General features: G+C 41.7%; 1 protein-coding gene across 7 annotated transcripts in view; it reads left to right on the top strand.

Moving 5' to 3' along the window:
• PTPRF (protein tyrosine phosphatase receptor type F) overlaps nucleotides 1–22,037 on the top strand; it is a 386,501-nt gene that overhangs the window by 169,570 nt on the left and 194,894 nt on the right. For all 7 annotated transcript variants that reach the window (XM_062581931.1, XM_062581932.1, XM_062581929.1 and 4 more), the window contains one exon: nucleotides 19,897–20,042. In XM_062581931.1, the coding sequence (XP_062437915.1) occupies nucleotides 19,897–20,042 (146 nt within the window). The remainder of the gene's footprint in view (nucleotides 1–19,896; nucleotides 20,043–22,037) is intronic.

Here is a 22,037-nt window from a genome sequence, read left to right as displayed (position 1 = left end):
GCAGAGTATCACATCCAGGCAGGTTTTGAATGTCTCCAGAGAAAGAGACTCCACAAGTCCTCCAGGCAGCCTGTTTTATATAAAAAGAACCTGCATGTAAAATTCATTACATGCAGAAATGATAGTGATGCTGTCATATTTGGTGGTGCACTCTTGGAGGGAAAATGAGCACAACAGAAGGGCTATTTCTTTCACAACCAAGGAGGGGGATAGTGTAAATCTTATGAAAGAGACTTTAGTTGAAGGGTGGGCTGTCTAACAGGGTATGAGGAAAATGACAAGCACCAGGTATCTGGGAGTAACAGTGTTCAGGGACTCGCCACTGCCTGTGCTAGTGTTGCAAGATGTGAAAACATTTGAAGTAATTGTAAGTGAAGTTCATTTGGAAGGGCTATGGCTGCTAGTCAAATAATATTTCTGTGTAAGGGAGATAAATTTGCAGGTTGATTTCCTGAACAGTTCATGTGGTCTTGGAGATATAAGAAGTCATCTTTCATTAGTAATAGTCATACTTTATGCTTACAGCAGATAGCTTGTAGATGCTTAGGTGTAACACAGAGCCTCAGACTGAAAGACAGGAGAAGGAGACTGACTCCTAAATGCAGCCCCTCCTGATTAGGGTAGGTATAAAGGGGGCTATGGGAAAGGGTCATGGGGGAGATTGAGAAGGGTGACCACATGATGGTTGTCTACTACAGACTACCTGAGAAAGAAGTGAGAGCCTCATGATTATAGGCCCTTGTATTGTGGGGAGTATTAACAAGCCCTGCAGCTCCAGGAAGGGCAACATGACAGCTTTGAGTCACGATGAACAAGCTGAACATGACCCATCAATGTACCTTTGCAACAAAGAAGGCAAGCTATATCCTGGACTGTATTAGCAAGAGTGTAGCCAGGAGGTCAAGGAAAATGTTTATTCCCTCATATCTGGCACTTTTGAGACCACATCTTGAGAACCATGTTTGATTTTTGGGCTCCCCAATGCAAGACAGACATTGATAAAATGGAGTGAGTCTAGCAAAGGGTTACTGAAATGATATGGGAGCTCATGAGCACGTGATGTGCCCGGAGAGGCTGGGGAAACTGAGTTTCTTCAGCTTTAGAAGAGAAGGCCAAGGTGTAGGGGACTGCTGCCTTTAACTTCCTGATGGAAGGATGTAGAGATAAAGATGACGGGCTCTTCTGGCAGGTTCACAGTGATAGGGTGAGAGCCAACGAACACAAGCTGCAACATTGGAAATCATGATAATATATGAGGAAACCCTTTTTTCACTATGAGGATGGTCAAACACTGTACCAGGGTGACAGAGGGACTGTGGGATGTCCATCCTTGGAAATACTCAGAGTTTGGCTGGACAAACAGACTGATCCAACTTCCAAGTTGGATTTAACATCTAAGTTGGCCTCGCTTTGAATGAGCATTTGGACCTGATGACCTCAGGTCCCTTCCAGCTTAAATTATTGTATGATTCATAAGTTCTTGACGTGCTCAAAATTGTGGCAGGGTGTGTGTATGTGAACACAAATTGTATATGATGAAACAAAATCAGTGTCCATTTGTTTAATTTCTTTTGTTATTTAATCCACTGCGTTTGATTGCACTCCAATTTTTCTTTTATCTTGGAGACATGGTTGGAATGGAGCTCTGTGTTTGCTGAAGCCAGTCCCTGCTGCTGCAACATGTATTCATCCATGTCTTGGAATCCCATTAATAAATTTATTGATGTGGTGATTAGATATGTTTGAAAATAGTGCTCTTGTTTGTTTAAACATGGGCTGTAATACATGCATACAGTCATAGTATCTGCCACTGTAGTCATCCAGTTTCCCAATAGCTGTCTTGGTAGATAAAGTAGTTTGGCAGAGATTAGATAATAGCAATAGAGGAAAATGTGTTGAAGTTCATTGTTAATAACTGAGATTCAGATGGTCTGTTAGGAACAGCTTAGCTTTCAGCTAAGAAAATAGAGCAGCACTGGGGCTTGGTGAGGTTGTGTCTTCTCCATCCCTAGCGGTTCACAAACTCAGCTAGATAACACTGCAGCAGACCTGACCGAGTGTTGGTCGTGATCTTGTGACGAGCAGGAGGTTGTACTGGAGACCTCCTGAGGCCACTTTCCACCCAACACTTCTGTGATTCTATGGAATCTTTTCACAGACAGTTGAAAGGAAGAAAATGGTTTCCTTTTTTCTTCCTTCTCTGTTGTTTTGTTGCAGAACTAGTACCAGGCTCCAGAAAGACATTGTTATACCTGCCTCAGCTTTTGTTTGTGTCACTTACTTTTCCATCCCTTGCAGAAATACTAGTCAGATGACGTCTGGAAACGCTGGCTTTCCTTAAGTAAAAAGGACAAGAAGACACTTGTTTAGATTGGAGGAGATATGAGCAGACTTGTTGCAACATTTATTCTGATTTTAAGCCTGGCCTGTAGTCCTGCAGATTAGGCTGCAGTGTCTTGAGTTTGGACGCTTTAGTGGCTGATGGGAAGAGCTGTGCTGCCTCTGGAGCCATGGGCATCTTAACTTGCCCTGTCAGAGAGCAATTATCCCAGCCACGCAGTTGTGGCTATTTGTGTCATCAGTAATTAGTGAAAAGCCATAAAAACAAAACCAGTGGATTCTTCCCCTTAAATTTCTAAAGGACATTCAGAGAGTTAGAGCTGTAAAATCTAACTGGAAGCATGTAGAGTTTTTACTTAGATTATGCTGACTAAGAAATTAGTGCTACATTTTTCTCTGATTTTTGTGGAAAAAGCAAGTTCAAGGAAGTGAATCTCACTATTACTACTTTGCTAAAGCTTCCTACAGATAATGGCCCTTTAAAAGCTGTGCAGTGTTTTCCTTGTTTCTTTCATAAATGGAATAGGTTTCTCAATGTAAAAAAAATGATGTTTTGCACAAGTAGATATTTGCAGTACTTTTGAGTCATTTAGGTACGCTATCTTGAAATCATGACAAAATGGCAACAAACCTGGATTTTAAGGAAACTGAAGAATTCTGAAAAAGGAATTATGGAGCAGATCTACCAAGCAGGTAATGCCTGTTCCCTCAATAAAAGGATGAGCAAGGAATTGGAGGAAAGAAGGCTTTTAGAAGGGTATACATTTCTCCTTAATCTTTCCCATGGAAGCTCAAACTTGCAGATGAATGGCAGCACTGAGATTGTTCCTGTCCTTTCTGCATTTGTAATGCATCGGACATACTGCAACAGAGTCCTGTATTAATTTTATTGATCAATGTTCTGACCTGTTCAAGAATGCTAATTCCAAAAACAAACAAAAACAACCCCAAAAAGCAGAAACAAACCAAAAAAAATCCTCACATGCAAAAAGGGTAGGCATCTCCAATGCATCTCCAGAGCTCCTGGGTCTGTTTGGGAGCAGCTGTCCTTCTGCACTGTCTTTCACAATCAGCTCAGCAGCGCTGCCGCCCTGAAGGGAGTCCGTAAAGCTTGTGCTTGGTTGCAAGCCAGCCCATCAGTGCCTAATGGACTTCTGTGCAGTGTGGATATACTTGGAGCCCGCAGTGGATGAATTACGTACATGGATGCCTGTTAATGCAGTAAGAACAACGCTAATATTGCTCTGTATAATTTATTTCATGAAGTTCACTTATTCATAGGTGAAGCACCAAATTAGCAAAACAAAAGTGGCCGATAATATTATTAATAATGATCGCAGCAGTCTGAAAGGTAAACCCCTGTCTGCTGCAGTGCCACTGCTGAATTTATAGTATTTTGAATGGGCCTTTCTAATACTTGGAATTTTAAGCGCTGGCCTCTGAAATGTGATTTGATGCAACTCAATGAAAACACTTAATAGCTTTTAAGACTCAGTCACTTGGAATAGGAGGCTGTCTTTCCATATGCTGGTGGACCCGTTTGTCACTTCTCTCCAGGATGTGGCAATATGATGGCTTCACAATGCAAAGAGTTGAAGTTTTAAATAAAATGTGATTAATTTCTGTACTGTCATCATCCTTTCTCAAACCTTTAATTCATTTGCCGGCTTTATCACTAGTAATAGTGGGAAAATGCTTAACTGAAGAAAATGTGAATCTAAGATTATGACCGGTACTGTTGGGTAATTTCAGCATTTTGCAAATCGTGTTGTCAGCCTTTTTTTTTTCTTTTTGACGGTTTAAGCACTGCAAATGTAGGCAGGTAGTGGTGGGCTTGTTCTCCTAGGTTACAGTTCATCTTGTGCTTTTCCATCTTTTAACTGACTTTTAAATATCTGAGAATATTTTATAACAGCTGAATTGCATGTTTCGTAGGACTGTACTCCGTAGTTCCCAATTAACACAATAAATGCACCTCAGAGGCTTTGGGCTAGTTAAAAACAAAACATTTTGTTCATTCTGTAACCATAGTTAAAATGGAGACTTAGAGATAGGCTGGCATGTGAAATGGCAAGTGGAGGCTTCCAAATGGCCATGCTGATAAAAGCTTTCTGTAGGTAGTCAGCAGAACTGCGGTATTCTTTTTCAGACTTGGAAGTGGTAGGCCATAGGGACGTTCTAGAAGATGTAATCATGAAAGTACAAACTGAGATTAGATGGTTACTTTGTTCACTTTACAAAAATTTAATGGAAGTCATATCTGAATATGACTATGGGCCTTAAGTGGGTGGGGATATAAGAATCTCTCACTGCAAAGTGAGAGATTAAGGGGAACTGGCTGGCAAAATCAGCTTAGAAATGATTGAAGCCTGCAGTTTCCTTACTGGAAGTTACAAGAATTGGGGAGGGGGGAGCAGAGGGAGACACTCCAGACCTGAGCAGATGAGTAACTTCTAAAAGGATATGACAAGTAAGCAAAGAGACCACAAGAAATATGAGGAAAAGATTGATTAGCAAAGACAGCTATGTTTGGAGAGGAACAAATAGGCATAAAGGAGACTTGCCAAACATCAACCTGTTTGGAGACCTTGTGAAATAAAACATAGAAAAAGTTTTTCAGTTGTGTAACTTAAAAAGGAAATTGAGATTATAGACAGTATGATATTCTCAAAATGTTCTAGCCCAAATGTATGCTTTTCCTTGGTTTTCCGGAAGACAGTCTCATTATGAGACCAAATACTATGGAGGCTACCAGAAGAGGGAATAAAGCAAAATTCATTAAAAAAAATAGCAAGGATCAACAGCAATATCATTTTCTTGATAGTGCAGATATTTAATCTGTCAAGGCAAAGGTCGAGTCTAGTAATGGGAGATATTGGAGAGTAAACGTTTTACTGCTATTAAGGTGGTGAAAAGAGATCAGTTTGGGGGTGAGATAGGAATGGGACAGAGATGGAATGGAAACTTTTTAAGCTAAAGGTTTATGTTAGCATATGAACTAGTGAGTATAATTGGCTATAAATAACTGCAGAAACTGTAATATGATTTCCAACTGTTATTTCTTTAACCATCAATTTGAAACAGTTCTTCAGTAAGAGAAGTGTGGGCCAAAACTCAAATCTCTTTTCATATGGCTCATAGTCAGTATAGAGGGAAGGGCTGTCTACTGCAGCCCTTGCAAGGGCGAGGGCCAAGACTGTGCTTCAGAAAGGCCCTTCCAATGCCGTATCCTCGTACACATCAGCGGTCTTGGGCCACGTTCTCCCTGAGAAGCTCCAGTGCTTGGTTGTTGCTGCTTAGAGTTTGTTTCACATTACTCTCTGAAAATGATGGCAGATAGTAGCCCGTTGAATACCCTGTTGGTGTAACTATTTCCAGCTCAGCGAATGAGGAGCCCCTCTTTGATAAGCATTTATTCCTGGAGAACATTACTGCAGTTGGCAGGCACCTACCTTCAAGTAGTCTTTAAAACATAAAACAAAAATCAAAGGTTGGTGAGAGGCAGGGGATTATTCCCACATGGGTAGTTCTTAAGCAAGTTCCACTTGCCTGTATACAGGTATGTGTAATTCACTGTTAATAGAGCTGAGTGATTAATAAAATTTGCTTGAGGCAGGCATAATTGGACAGGTGATTTTGTTTCATCTTGCCACCCTTTCTAGACTGTGTTATGATTTAGCAGTGCGCTGACTTGTAGCAGTAAGGAAGGCTGCCATTCTTTCAAGCTTCAGATTTTATCACATACAGATTTGTGTTCCAGCCCTAGTGAACATCCTTCATGAAATACCCTGAGATGGCAGATCCACGAGGTAGAAACTATGCCGCCCTTATCACACATGTAAAACCTGAGACGTGCCGTCAGCTCGCACTGAGGTAGCTTCTCATCCTATTTGCTGCATTCTATTTAGTTTAGCAAACCAAGTGTGAAGCCATGAACCTTGAGACTTGGTCAACAGAGTGGGGATGACTAGGTGAAGGAGACTTAGACATAGCACTCTAAAAGGCAAATCAGTTTTCTATTATAAATATATCCTGGCTAGTCCCTACAGAGAGCTTAAAAGAAAGTTGAAACCTGTGGGTTTGACATCTGTATGCACGGTGAGTGTTCCCTCAGCTTGTAGCTATCGTAGCTTTGTCTAGGATTGAGGATGAATGAAAGTGATGCAGGCAAACACACCGTACAGCACGTCTCTGCAAGTAACATATGGGTTTAAAGCTCTGAGTATAGGCAACTCCCAAGGCACCAGCAACCTTTTATGAGTTTGGGAATCTCAGATGTAGGAATAAACATTTTTCTAGGCCGCAAAAGTCAGTCTGAGGGCTGGTTATTTGTAGTTGCTAGGTTCCCCTTACAGAGTTACCCTGGTGTCTGTATGATGGGGAGTAAACAGTGGAGCAGTTGCTTATGGTTCCAGGCTGCCCTCCATTATTGTGTGAACCTCGTCCCAAATTGGGATTTGATGGTGACATGTATGAGGAGAAATGCAGTAAATTATGCTGGACGTCCAGGTTGAGGGGCACCCCAGAACTATACATGAATAATTTGTGGCTAAATATAAAGAACATACTTGATTTAAGATGAGTAGAAAAAAAAAATTAAGAAGCTACTGAAAGCTCCCAGCATGTCCTCCTAAACCAGCAAGAATTACGCTTTTGTTGCTTTTGGTTAGGGAAATTTGATTCTGGGTAGCAGGCAGTGGTTCTGTGAGGATTAAAAAAAAAAAAATACTATCTCGAATACCTTCTCTTTAGTGGAATGTATGTGCTGTCTTTCCAAGATACCTACCTGAATGGTGACGTTAACTGTTTTGTCCTTTTGCCAGTGATACAAAGGTTGTCAGAGGTGCTGAAGAAAGAGATAATTTCTGACACTGGAGAAATACCTCCTTTAGATAGATTCAGTCCCTTCACAGCGCTACACGCTGCAACACAGCATGCAGAGTAATGGCTGGTGCTGGGCTTCCCCAGCCACATCAGTGCATGAAGCATCCACTGGGATGGTCCTCTAGCACTGAGTGCTTGCGGGTCAGGCACACAGCTGTGCGTTTTCAGCATAAGGTTCCTGCATCTATGCGGATCCCAGGTTGACCATGAAAATTTGAATTCACCGCCTTGTTGTCTCAATGCTTTATGTTCTGTCCAGGCACTGTCTTTGGGTTTCCTCCGTTGTTTGTGTTTGGTACAATTCTCCTGTCAGGTTTCCTTTTAAATCGATCTGGACCTACTTGGTGGCTATAGCAACTTTTTGTAGCATGGCAAACAGTAACTTCTCTGATATGGACCAGAGCTGTTCACGTTTCTTAAAACTCAGTGCATAAACAGATGAATATCAAATAGGGGTAAGTGCAGGTAAAGGCCACAAAAATAATAATAATAAAAAAAAAAAAAAAAAAAAAAGATCTGGAAACATGCCTGGCAGCTGGAGATTTTAAAGAGCTTAGTCTACAAACAGTTCGAGGTTGACCTGACCATCTATATAGACAAAAGATACTAAAATGGAAAGGACTTTTCATTTTATCGGGTAAATTTGTAGCATAGCAAGGAGTGGACGCTAGGAAAATTAAATCAAGAATGCAGCAACCATGAAGATGATTTAATTTGATGCCTTTCTAAAAATCTGCCCTCACTGAACTGGAAAGTACTGGGTGGAGGAGGGGGACCGACAGCCTCCTGGGATGAAACATCTGCCCTGCTCCTTGCCGGCTGCAGGGCCCCTGGGCTGTGAAGCTGCAGACCCCAGCAGGCGAGTCACGATGGCTCACTCCTTCTACCATAGAGCTTGAACACCAAATATCTGTGCTGGGTGGAGACGTAAGATGTTTTCCACATACGTAGAGTGCCAGTTGGGGACAGCTCAGAGTTGTTCACGGGCTGGTGGCTCCTGGAGCATCCCTTGCTCTGCCGTGGGCTGAGCCAAGGTCACCATCCAGCCGGCGCTGAGCAGTGCAGCCTCAGCGGCCCTTTTTCTGGTTTGTGCCATTTTGCTGTGGAGGATCCAAGGTGGTCAGCAGCCCTTTGCCAGCACAGTCCTGCTGCTGTCATACGTGGGAGCCCTGGCGTGGAAATGGCTTGAACGGCGTTTGAGCTGTGCCTGATGCTGCGCTTGCTGTCAGCCACTTCTAAGGCATGTTGTTAGGGGAAAAAAACCACTGCTCAGCATCAACCAGAAACCTAGAGGATTTGTGCACTGAGGATTCTTGAGGAGCCTGGCTAGAAGGAAGTCGTTTTATGGGGAGATATTCCTATTTCTTGGTGAATTTCAAGTGGCTCTGAGCAAAATCCTGTAACTTATCTTGGTCTTTCTACACTTGAGAGTACTTTGGTTGGGGGCCTGCCTACCTGCTGAAACTCTTCACACTTGGGCAAGCACTTAAATGTGGAAATGATCTTCCTTCTTTGTAGACTCTGTTCTGAGAATGCTGAATGGTAAAACAGTTTATACAAATAGGGAAAAATCACTGGTGTAATGGAAATGCCAGAGTGCACTCGTTATCATTAAGCAGGAAGTTTTCCTCCTCACCAGGTAGATGAGGCAGAAATTCAGTTCATTGCTAGGAGGAGGATGGAACAATGTACAGTATCATTAAAATGAAATGCAGTTCCCTCTGCAAAAGCCTTCTTGAGAGCCGGGGAATGTTTGCTTTAGTAAAGGATATTCTAAAGAGGTTGCTTACTCTGACTCTCAATTCTATTAAAATGATTGTGCTATGCTCTCTGTTTACAAAATAAGGTTCATATTTTTAATTCTTAAAAACCAGAGGAAAACCTGAGCTTGGCAAAGCCTTTTGAACTGCTGAATCAAGAACTAGCTACTTGCAAAGAGGGATTAAAACCTTTTAATCCTTTTTGTGTAAAAGAATATGGTGTTTAATGTGGTAAGCATGCTGGTAAAATTAATTTTCATGTTTTTTCAAGCACAAGATTCTAGTTCTGTCTTTATTTCCTGGTTCTGCATATCTTACGAGTTCTTTACACTGTGCAATATGCTCTAATAACTTCAAAGTTTTGAAGAAATTTGCAAATACCAAAATTGAAGATTTGGGAGAAAAAAAAAGTTACTGGGGGCTGGCACAGCTGGTGCAGACTGCCTCGGGCAGTGTGGTAATGACTGATTTCAGAGCCCAGTAGCTGGCATTTATTAATCTCTTGTCCGCTGTGTGTGCTCTGTACGAGAAAGGGTCTGAATTCAGGTAGTGCATTTTGTATATAATAAATGAGTGTTGTATATGCATGCATTTGAAAGCCCTTAAGTGAATGTTGTGTAAATGGCAATAATTGGGAGGCAGTGTCTTCACTGTCCTTTCTCAAGCTAAGTAAGGTCCAAGGCCAAAGGCCTAAATGTTTAATTGTATTAAACGCAGAGGCTGAAAAATTTATTAACTCAAAGCGTGTATTACCTGGTTAATTGGAAGTGCCTTTAAGCTATTACTAGGTGGAAATTTGACTTCAGGTTTCAATTTTAAATTAAAGCAAAACAGCAAGCCGTTCAGGCAGGCTGCTGGAAGGTGTGCAGCTGGAGCAGCGCTTCTCTGCTCTTCCTTGTTTTTCTGCTCTGCAGAATATTTAATATGAATGTGGGGCGGGGGGTAGGGTTCAAAGCTAAAGTCGTATACAGGGGTCTGGCTTTTTCCCAAGATATGTGACAAATTGAACACAAAGACCTTAACCGTTCTGGGGAAATGTCAGAGGGGAGAGAGAAAGGACTGCGAAGTGTCCTCAAGTTCTGGGTGGATGGAAATCTGGGCTTCAGGTGGGCTGTTCTTCTATCTTGTTTTTAATCAGTATTCTCCTTGAGTTGTATGCACCTCTGTGTTGTGCTGCTTGGCATATTTTTCTTTTTCTATTTAGGTGTTATAACCATTTGATTTTAGTTCTTGAAAGCAATTGTAAGGCTGGTGTCAGAGCAGAGAGTGATTCTTTTCCCCCTCTCCTGGTACACAGAAAATAAAATGAAAAAGTCCACAAGCAAGAGTTGATCATAGCACAGGGATTAATCAGATTAATCAGATAGAGATTTTCCTACTAAGATGTAAATGTGCAGCTCACACTGGTAACCAGTCAGACAGAACAGAGTTTCACTTTGAGAAAGACATTGCAATTATAACAGCCTTGAAAAATAATGGAGAAAATTTGCCACCCTGTGCGCAAAATCTGTAGGCACCCTGCGGATGTGAGATGAAGAGAAACCACCTTCCCGCTGCCTTAGGGTCTAAGTTGCCTGCCTAAGCCTCTCTGCACGAATAAATAAGCACCCAAATGGTACCGCTGAGTAACTTGCACAACATCCTTGTTCGGTGTGACTGAGGCAATTTGTTTCAGTATCGTGTCCGTTAATTTTAGGCATTTGACCTCTTTCAGCAATTTCCATGATTCATGAAGAGGCAGAATAAGAAATTTACTGAAGTGCAATGCCATAATGGCAGGCTGTTGCTGTAGCTTATTAATATCCGGTAATCATGGCCTTAACACTCGAGTGAATTAACTGATGCTAGCCAATATTTCTGTGGAATAAGCATGTTTCTCCAGTCATCAGCGTTTAACACTGGACACCCACTTTCTGCTGGTGCCGAGGGGATTAATATCTGCTAGGTCAGACAGCAGGCTAGAAGTAGATTTGTACCAACCTGATAGTTGAGGTATCAACATGTTGTTTTAAAGCGGAATTTTAAAAATAGTCCCTTCTCATTTTAAGACTGTTTAATGTTTTGTATCAGATTTGATAAGTATTATTTATACTTACTAACAAAAGGGAAAAGAAAGCTGGAAAACGCTGGTCTGAGTGTGAAGATTCCCACCTGTGTGTCCCAGAGACACCTCAGCTTTCGGGCTTGCCTGCAGACTGATGGGCTCGTCGTTAGGCGAGAGCCCGTCGAACCTCTGAGCAGCTTGCTGAGAGGCTGGGGCAGAAGCAGTCTACTGTAAGAGATTGAGAGCTCCAAGAGTTGTAAGTAGTTGTAACTCCAGGAGTTGTAAGTACTGGTAAAATTACACATTTGACCTAACATGTACCCTTGCATTCTCCTCAATTAAAGTTATTAAAAATAAACAAAGCACAGTGGTCCTGCCTGCTGAAATAAGTAGCTTGCGTCTTAGCTTGTTGTATTTCTTGCTAGTGTTTAGGGGAAATCACAGCCACTGCTGGTTGACGGCTTTTATATTTTTGGTAAATGTAGTTTTTATACTGAAAGTTACAAAGGTCATTGAGCGTGTTAAAAGATCGAGTACGTAAAGATTTGTATATTGATCATTCCATTTATTGAGTTCATTTTATCAGAACTCATAAGGTATCTGTGAGTAAGTTTATGGAAGACAAGAAATGAAGGTGAGGAGAAATGCAGCTTGTTTTGTGATAATCTTTGTAGATTTGATTATCATGGACAAACACACTTCAAGCTGGAAAACTCTACCGCTGAAATTGGATTGAAATTGCAGAATCATTTGTACTAGCTGTTGGGCATCTCTTAAGGCTTAAAATCTAATAAAAATAAGATGTAAAAACATGGGAGTACAGCTAGCATCAGGTAACATCCATATTTCAGAGCTATCTGAGGAACGTGTTAGATTTGGAATGCCATTTTCTGTGATTGGGATGTGAATAGATGGAAAAAAGGGGGAGTGGAAGGGTTATGATCCCTTGGACTAAAAAAAAAATGTATGCATCTGTGTGCACACAACACACAAGTGTATATATTTGCATTTATTTAGCAAATAACTTGCACCAAGCTAAAAAGGAGGAGAAAAGTTTCGATTACAAAATACTGTCATCTTAGCAAAACAATCTTACAAGCAAAACAGGAGGATATAATGAATTAGAATCGTAGTCACTGAGAGTTAACCGATGCCAGTAAGCCATTGTTAAAAAAAAAATGATACTCCAAGGAAAAAGAGGCTCTTGATGCCTGCGAATTACACAAGAATCAAAACTACAGCTTTTGAAAAATTGGATTTTGCCAAGCAGTATTCCTAATAATTGCAAAGGTACAGGAATCATGTTTAAACAACAGTGATTATATTGAAGGAAAAACATAAGGACATTAGACCAGCCGTAGCTGGAGAGCCTCATACCGTGCCTCCTGCCCTGTAGCAGATGCTTAGGAGAAACATAGTAGAGTAACTTTCACCAGGGCATCCGTCCTTCCAGCAGGCCAAGGATGTCAGTCGGCCAAGGTTAGGAAAGGAAACGGAGAAATGGAAATACCCTGGCTGTATACATAAGAATGGGCAGCCTTCATCTTCTAGAGCACTTTATTTCCACTTTAAATCAGTCATAAGCACAAGAAGGTTAGTGTCACTCTTGGTTTCTTCCCAGTGTTACAACAACTGAGCCACATCATCATTTTTAGCGTATTCGTCCTGACAGCAGCCATGTGTGAACAGCGAGCGAGTTTTTCAGCAGAAGCTGAGGCACAGTTGTGTGTTTGGCACAGGTGACAGAGAAGGTTAAAGGAAGAGGTTTAAACTTGAATTCCCCAATTTCCAGGCTAAAGAACTATTTCCGTGATGATCTTTTCACACTTGTATCAATAACCTCTTCTAATTCATTCAGCCCAGACACCTAAATAAGGTTACCCATGTATACGTATTATATGTCATTATATAGTTTATTTATAACACAGTTGTTCCACACACACACACACACACACACACACACACACACACCCCGGGAAACTTGCTTCAATCTTAATTCAGTTGAAGTCAGAAAAGCTTTCAGATAAAAATGCAAGCTCCCCACCCCTATGAAATTTGTCTAATTTTTGGCTGGCCTGCTGTTCTGTTTAGGATAGCATGAGGATGGAGTTACTTTCCTCTAAAATGTCTAGCAGCAGATGAGTGGTCATAGAACACTTAATTGCAGAGATGTGTTTAATAATTCATTTTCCTCAAACCTGTACGTAACTAACTGTTTCAGAGAACAGTATCCGCAAGAACAGGAGCAGCAGTATGATTGTCAGTTTCTGAATTAAAATTTTTGGGTGAAATATATTTGATTTGGTTAAAAAAAAAAAAAAGGAGGAAAGAAAAAGCATTAGGATTCAATTTCATATTCCTGTTTATTTAAAAGAACCATCCAGGGATGTGTCTGTAAAATAGAACAGATTATATTTGTTCAGATGTAAGATAGCTCACGAGCATAATTATGTTTGCACATACTACATTTAAGACATATGAAAATTTTCAGTTATTATAAAATTATTACGAAGTATCTTTTATGTGACTAGTCTATGATTAATTTGTAGCAAATACAAGGATCTGAGCTAAATATACCTGACCCAGCATTGCTTTTCAAGGTGGTGGCTGATAGTCAAGCCAGATAGTGCAGGTCATCTATTCCTGTAAAAGACCGCGGTTCCCATAACGGAGACCTGGCCAAGCTAGAGGGCGGGAGGCTGTACCCCTGTACCTCAATCTCAAGGAATTTCTTGTGAAGGAGAATTTTGTGCTGAGGAGGGTCTTAGGTGCAGGTCTTTGGTTCATGGGAAAAGCTGTGCAGTCTACAGACCATGGCATCCTACGTTGAAGTGACTCATAAAGAAACAAAAACCTGGAATGTTACCATTCATGGTAGTGCATATTTGAAAATGGCTACTGAGGTGGCTTACTCACTAAAAACAATTGTTTTGCAACAAGCAATTTGTCTAGAATAGCACAGAACAGCAGTGTTTTTATATATAAAATATGAGTAAGAGAGATGCTTCATCATTGGCCGTCTCTTACTCCAAGTTGCTCAGCAGGAAGGATGTGTAGGTAGCACTCATACATCAGCGTTTCTGCCTCCAGGACGTCAGGAATCCCTCCCAAATCCTTCAGGTTCGCTTTGTCTAGTGGGGATACTCTTGCTGTCTATTGAACACCTAATTTGTCTGCCTATACTCACCTCTCTGGCTTCTGTACTCATGTTCTTATGGAGCTCTTCAAATGTAATTTGAGAAAGTGTTTCTTTTGAAGACTTCGTACACCCTAGCTCAGCCTCAGGACTCTGCGTAAGCCTGCCGGGATCTTCCCATGTACTGAAGTAGACTCTTTGTACCTAAATCTCTGCTGGAGTGTCTTCCACACTGTAAGACCTTCCATGTGGTTCACTTCTTGGGATTACCTGGAAGTCTATGCTTGCCCAGCAAGTGAATTTTTCAGTACTATCAGCTATGAAATGGAAAGTCTTTTTATTCTGAAATGTAGAAGGAAAAAAAAAGTTTCTCAATGGAGGCCATGTCTGAGCAAGTTGTTATCTTTTAGCCCCTAGCCGTGTAAGATGGAGACAGCTTCTCTCACTTGTCAGAAAATCCTCTATTTTTCACAGTCTTCCTGCTCAGAGAACGACAGCAGTGTAGTTCTCATAAGCTCTGTAGAAAAATCTAGTTTTGAGCAACAACTAGGCATGAAAAATTTCAAGTAAGGTGAAGGTTCTCCATGTTGTAATACCTAAAGATTATGAGTAAATAATAAAGATTATGATTAAATAGAAATGACTATAGCAGTCACTTCTCCTTCCACTTCCAGTGTAGCAGGAAACTTGCTACTTGATTGTGCTGTGGAAAGCAAGAGCTACTTCAGAGGCCTGAACATACTACAGGGACCCACTCCTTGAAGAAAAGAGGCCAGTGTTAAACTGGAGTTGTTACTGCTTGTGATGGAGAAAGCAAGGATGGTTTGTGATGGGAAGCCAGCTGTCCAACACCTCTCAGGCTGTCACCCAAGACTTGCTCAACAGGTTCTCTCTCAAGCTAATATTTGACAGATTTGTCTTTAGTACACCATCAGGCTTTTTGTTGGAGGCTTGGGTAGAGGGAGGGGACCTTCAGCTATTCATGGTCCTCAGGTTATCAGGGAAAGGACAGATTTGCACTTTAAAAGATGCTTCAAATCCTTGTATTTGTAGTTTGTTTGAACAACAGGTAGAGTAGACTTCAAACTTGGCATGTACATAATCTTCTGCAGAGATTCTGGTCACAGTGAACTTTAGGAAGAGGGGGAAGAAAGAAAAATGGCTAGGTTACAGATTAAATATTGTATATTAAACGTTTTCAGTACATCTTTCTTATTCTCTGGCTGTGTTTCCAGGACTACCCTAAGAGTGCACACATTCAAAACAGGTTAAAAAGGACTGCTTGGACCATTACGTGGTCTTATCCCTGGTTACTAGAGTGGTAGCTGCTCCTTCAGAGGTGGCTGTAACGATGTGACCTACATCAGCATCCTGTGGTGATGGAATTATAGAAGTGGTGTTGGAGGAGAGCTGTGGAGGGCATCTACTCCACTTAATGTGAATTTATGACAGACGCCACGAATACCATCAACAGTCTGTGATGTTTTTGCTAGCTGTTACTCAGATAAGTTTTGAGAGTTGCTATAACAGTTACCAGTAGGTATAAAAATATGTTTGCCCATGTCTTTATTGTCCTGGGGCCAGGGTTTCAGGATTTTAGGTTTGCTTAATTAGTGGTTTACTTCCTTTTAAAACTAAGGCATGCAAACATTTTAAATTGGTTTGTAGAAATTCCCTTTCCTAAACTGTCTGAGAATTTGGTTTATATACAAATATACCTTTGTGACCAGGCCCTGTGGATTTAGACGGTTTTCAGAAATCAGCATTGCTCAATTAAATGTGCAAGGGGAAACATTCATTACAACAACGTAAATTCAAGCTGAACAAAGCAGCAGATTTTTCAGATTTTTTTTAGGTGTTACTCCCTGTGAGTGTTCAGTTTCCTTTTGTTCTGTTTTTAATAGTATTGATTTTTTTTCAATGTAAAAAAGTAAAGCAAGTCTTCAGCATACAAGCTGGTGAGTAGGTGTACAATGAGAGATATAATTTCATTGTATTCTTCAAGGACAAAGTTTTGGACTCTGCTGTATTTGTCACTTGATAAATTTACACCATTTTACTAAGATCACAGAGTAAATAACAGAAAATCAAAAGAACAAATCAACTCCAGAAATGCAATACAAGACATCAACTCAGCACACTGCATTGCAAAACAGTCAATCACACTGCAATCACTAGCTACGTGAACAGTAAATTAACATTTCACTGGGATAGATGAGAAGTGAATAAACGCAGATATATGTAAATATAAACTAAGTAGAAATAGGCATGATTATAGATGAGTAAATATGTGAAATCAGTGTCAGTTAAGCAAGCACAGTTAATAATTGCTTACTGCTAATGTCAGGACAATGTGCCAAAGACTGCAGATAGGCAGCCATCATGCCTTGAAAGGCTTTTCCTGGGATTTAAACTGATACTCTTTGAGTCCTTGGAAGTCCCTTCACCAAAATGGCAAAATTCAGTACTGTTGCTTGAATAGTTTAATGGACTGTGTGTGTGATGAATTTTTGTTGCCAGGTCAAGTCAATGTTTTTTCTTCAGAAGCTTGTTGAGGACAGACTGTGTGTATCTGCGTGTGTGTGAACAGTACTGACCCTGGTAGATTCGTCTGCCTTCTGGGGATGATGTGGGGTATGCAGCAGTAATGGCAGTCCAGACTTACAGCTTAGCATCTCTTGGGCTCTGCAGTGGTGCATGCTCTGGATGCTTGCAGTCAGCATAACCCCACTGGTGGGCTCCCCAGCATGACTTCGTCATCTGCGTTGAGTATTTGATGTTGCACATTTTGCAGAGCTCTGTTATCTGTCAGCTTTGAAGCTTGAGATCACATCCCAGCAGCACCTCCGTATTAAGATTGTCATTAGCTATCTCCAGGGGTAGTTGCTTCTCTGCATGGCAGTGACTGGTCTGCCCTCATCCTCAGTGCGGACATGGCTTGTGTTGTCTTGTGTGGGAACAGAGAAGCATCTTGGGTAGCCTGTAGTCCTGCCATATTGGTCTCTCCACTCACTGGAGGAGGGCAGAGGTTGGCCTTTTGACTTTGTAAAGATTGCAATTAAAGTAAATCATTTGGCTTGGCCGGTCTTGAATGAAGTATGAAGTGATGCTACGCCAGAGTGGCTAGACTGTGGGAACAGCGAGTTTTGGAATGAGCAGTTAGTGTATAATAAAACAGAGGATGAAGTTGGGTTTAAGGAGGTCCCATAGTTTTTTTAAAAAAATTCCAAGATTGCTGTCCAAGTGCAAAGCTGCACTTCACAACTCTAGGTGATACATTAGGTTTCTGGGGCCAAAAGAGAGGTTCCATATTCCTCTGCCACACCTCCACCCACGTGCCTCTGCACCCTCACCTTGAGCCACGTCCAGTCTGGTCCTGCACTGATGCAGGAACAACAGGAAAAAAGGCTCTCTGCCAGGTTATGGGCCTGAATGGGCTCTATGAAGGCTCTGGCAAGCTCCAAGTTGTTTGTAGGGGGGCAGATGCATGAGGCAGAGGCAGGCGAGGGAGAAACGCCTGGGACAGGGAGCCTGGAGAGCCAGGCCTCCTTCCCTCTTTCAGAAGCAGCACACTTCCAGGGCAGCTCAGCTGGGATGTGTACCATAGTGTTTTAATCACAGGAAGTTTGTCTGAAAATGAGGAAGAACTTCACTGTGAGAGTGACAGAGTACTGGAACAGGTTGCCCAGAGAGGTGGTGGAGTCCCTCCTCTGGAGATATTCAAAACCTGCCTGGATGAGATTCTATCTAACGTGATCTAGGTGATCCAACTTGATCGAGGGGGTTGGACTAGATGATCTCCAGAGGTCCCTTCCAACCTCAACCATTCTGTGATTCTATGTAATCTCCCATATATTGGGAAAACATATTTAACGTTTGTCTTGTTTCTTAGAGCAGCACATTGCCAATTCTGGAGCCAGAATGGCTTAAACCATTTTGGGACCCTCCCTTGCAGGCTCTGCAGACTGGGCAGCTGTGACCCTACCCGCTGTCGCTGGAGGGGCTGCAGCTGTGTGCACGGAGGGGCGGCTGGCCCCGAGGGCTGCGTGTGCAGCGGTGCAGGAGCAGGCGCTGGCCTTGCCGCTCCAAGCGCCATTGGGGAGGCTCTGCTCCGAGGAGGAGGCAGCTGCACAGCTGGGAAGCACCAGGCCCTGTCCTGCCTGAGGGATGTACTGGAGCTGAACTGATACACGCAGGGAAAATGCACTGTTCGTTCCTGCCTGGCCTTCCACAAGCCATGCCCCGCTCGAATGAATTTTGTGTCTGTGCTAGAGTAGCTGCTGGGATTTACAGTTACTGGAGGTGGGGAGATACCTTCTCCCTCTGTGCATCTTCTTGATGAGCTCCTGAGCTGCAGGAACATGTGTGATAGGTAACTGAAATAAATGATAAGCACGCAGGACTGGCTGGGACTTGCAGGGTTGCTACATCCATATCCCTGCTAGATCATAGGAAAGACCTATGGGATCTCTACCATAGGTAGGGATCTACCATGCAGGTTTAAAGACCTCCCCCCATCTCCCAAGGATGCACTTGTGGGGTGGTCCAGACTCTGAAGATGAGAAACCACCACCTCATCCAGCTTCACCGAGGCCACTTGGTTCAGCATGTAGTGGGGCTCGAACGGGTCTCTCCATCTCCCGTGGGGTGCAGGCACGTAGGGCTTTCTCCACCCTTGCCGGGAGTCTCTGCGCCGTTTCTGGGTCGGGTTTATCTTTGTTTGAAATGATTCATCCGGATTGTGTGCAGTACTTGAGACGTGGCCTTCTCACGACCTGTGCGCTGGATGACATCACGGTGGACTTGGTTAACTCCGTGTGTGTGTGTTCGAATGTTTTACTGCTTTATAGGGCTAAAAGTTTGTCAAACACTTTTTAATAGGACAAAGCAGTGTTTCAAAACTGCCCTTGAATCAAACATCATAAAATCCTGCTGGACAGCTGTTACGCAAGAAAAATGTGAGCATTACTGCTTAACCTGGATACCTAATTACGTAGCTCCAAGTCTGTCATGTAAAGCCAGAAGACACAAGTGTACTTCCATGAAACTTCTTTTATTGATTATTAAGCTGTTGCATGATTTTTGTCATTTTTGCTGAGTCTCTCACATCTGAATGTCACTTTGGTTTCTTTGCTGACTTTTCTTTTTAGTGATTACTTTCTTACGACACGTAAGCCAGCCTGCACAGGTTTCCAGATGCTTAAATGCCGTAGCATTTTTATGTAGATCCGCATCTAAAATTAAATTAAAGGTTCTTAACTATGCACTTAAAATTGTATCTGTTAATTTTGACCAGAATCTTAACAGCTTCCAGGAAAACTAATGCTAACATATGATAACATTGTATAGATTAGGTGTGTCAGCTGTTCTCTAATTTCCAGTGTTATGACCATGTTATGAACCTGCAAAAATCCATTTATTAAAAAAATAAACCATAAAAATGGTTCCAAATTGTCACGTACCTGATCGAATGCGCAGGGGGCCAGGGGGAGGCCTCTGTTGCCCTCATTTACTGAAAAGCCAGATGGACATTATTCATTTCTGGAAAAAAAGGTATTCAAGCAGAAACTGTGCTTGTCATGTTGCAGTCTGTGCTGAATTTGTGTGGCCAGGGCCATTCAACCTGGATTTGTAGTACGAACGCCAATTATCTTATAATTTAAATTAACATGACGCTTTCCTTGCTTGTCTGGTGTTGTGTCCTCATGGGGGTGATCTGGTTATTTTTCCAGGCAAGCCAACGTTTATGAAAGCTCCTGAAGATCAGATTGGGATTTCTGGAGGAGTGGCCTCTTTTGTGTGTCAGGCAACAGGAGAGCCCAAACCTCGCATCACATGGATGAAGAAGGGGAAGAAAGTCAGTTCTCAGCGGTTTGAGGTAATTGTATTAAAAAAAAATGGAAACCAATCTAATGCCCCTAGAGCTTTAGAAGAGCAAAAGAAAGTTTCATCTCCTGCAGCGGTGCGATCGGTAGAGCAGGCGTTGCCCTTGGCAAGCATAACTGTGGGTGCACCTATGGAGTTCCTTCTTTGGGTGGGGGCCTGGGACTTGCACCCAGTGGGATGGTAGAGAAGTTGGAACTAGGTAAATTCTTCGCTTTCACTGTGGAAACAGATATGGCGCCTCCTTGGCCTACTGCCCCTAGCAAAATTCAAAACTGGGATGCCTTAACACCAGCAGAAAGCTTTCCAAGCGAGGGTTACTGCCGTCTTTCCCAGAAACATGCTTGGAAGGGGAATGATGAAGTCCTGTCAAGGGGTGATTTGACTTTGTTGTGGACTAAAACCTGGGAAAAAAGAAAGAGCCGGTATCAAAAATGCTTTTGAAAAAGTGTCTAATTTGGTTCATATTTTAAATGGCAAATGCACTTGCAATTACTTTCACCACCTTTTTCCTTGCTTTCCTTTTCGGAATTGGATTCTTTTCTCTAACACTGCCCTTGGAAATGTGACCCTTCTACCACCCTGCCATCTTTCTTCTAATCCCCTCTCTTTGATGTTTTTGCTTTTTTAACTAGAACTCAGATGACTTTTTTGCCCAGAATGGATTGATTCAAATCATGAATTTTAATCATGATTTTATATGTGAGCAGGAAACCTTAATTAAAGTAATCAATTTCAATCTTGTTTTACATTGGTATTTTTCCCTAATAAAGGTTAAGTTTCATTGTATGTAACCATTTAAACATGCTGATTTATAAGTAAATATAACCTTTATAGAGAATTTGGTACTTACTCTGCTGGCCAGAAAGATATGTGATATTATATGTATTTATATGAGCAATTTTGTACCTTTATTCACATCAACTTTGATGCAGAACTGGGACATTTTTATTGTGTTAGGAGATAGTGAATAATACATTTCTTTTTTTTTTTGCTAGGTGATTATTAATTTTACCTTGTAATTAGACTAATCCCTATTTGGAGGAAAATTGGAATTCAGTTAAAATGAAAAAATTCAATAAACAAATTTGACTTACACATGCTGAGTTGTTATATAAAAGAAGTATCCATAGTTAGCATATTGAACAGTGTTTCTGGTCTCAATTTCTGTCAGGTCATTAATGGTTGTAGCTCCCTTCGTCTCACACGGAGTGTTTATTCAAAGGATAGAAGGGGAAAATGAGCTTTTCTGCTGTTTCATGTCTTAGCTTTTCATTAACTGTCATTGAACTGAATTAGTTGAACTGATTGAGCTAAAGAAAATTTTCTCTCTGCATCTGACTCTGTTATCTTTTAAAATTTGGTGGTAGCCTTGTGTTATGGGAAGATTACAGTAAGTTTAACATTTTGTCACAGTTTCAAAATTAATTTCAAAACCAATGTTATTTAAAATTATTTTCATTTCTTAAAATTCATTACAGTGATGTTCACCTTTCTGTGTCCTGTCTGCTATTTCTTGACCCCAAATTAGGATTTTCTGCAATCCGTTTATATTACATTCAGCAGAAGGGTTATTCCTTCCAGTGTGAAAAATACCTGATTTTCAGTGCTCTCAGTTACCTTTTCACTTTTTCCTGTTTCTCCTTCCTGTGTCCTGTCCCTGCAGAGTCTTGTGGTGCATGTTGTTTTTTTTCTTTCCTGTTCTCACGCCTTCGCGCTGTGAGAAGCACCCCTAACCTAGCTTCCGAAAATGGGGTCTGACTTGGGCAGGGAAATAACGCGGGTCCTCGGCTGGACGCGCGCCCCTGGAACGGAGCACAGTTAGCTTAAGTGGCCGAGTGATGGGAGAGGACTTGTGCCTTTCTCTCAGGTGTTGCCACCGTCTGCAGTTCGGTTGATATTTCCAGCATTTGCTATAGTCACTGGTAGGAGAAGGATGAGTTTGGCATTAGCAGTGGCCTGCGGCTGTGCCCTTACAGACTCGCCATTT

This window comes from Rhea pennata, chromosome 8 (assembly GCF_028389875.1).
Source record: "Rhea pennata isolate bPtePen1 chromosome 8, bPtePen1.pri, whole genome shotgun sequence".
NCBI lineage: Eukaryota > Metazoa > Chordata > Aves > Rheiformes > Rheidae > Rhea > Rhea pennata.
The sequence above is the reverse complement of the archived record's forward strand: the minus strand, read 5'-3'. Positions and strand labels throughout refer to the sequence as shown.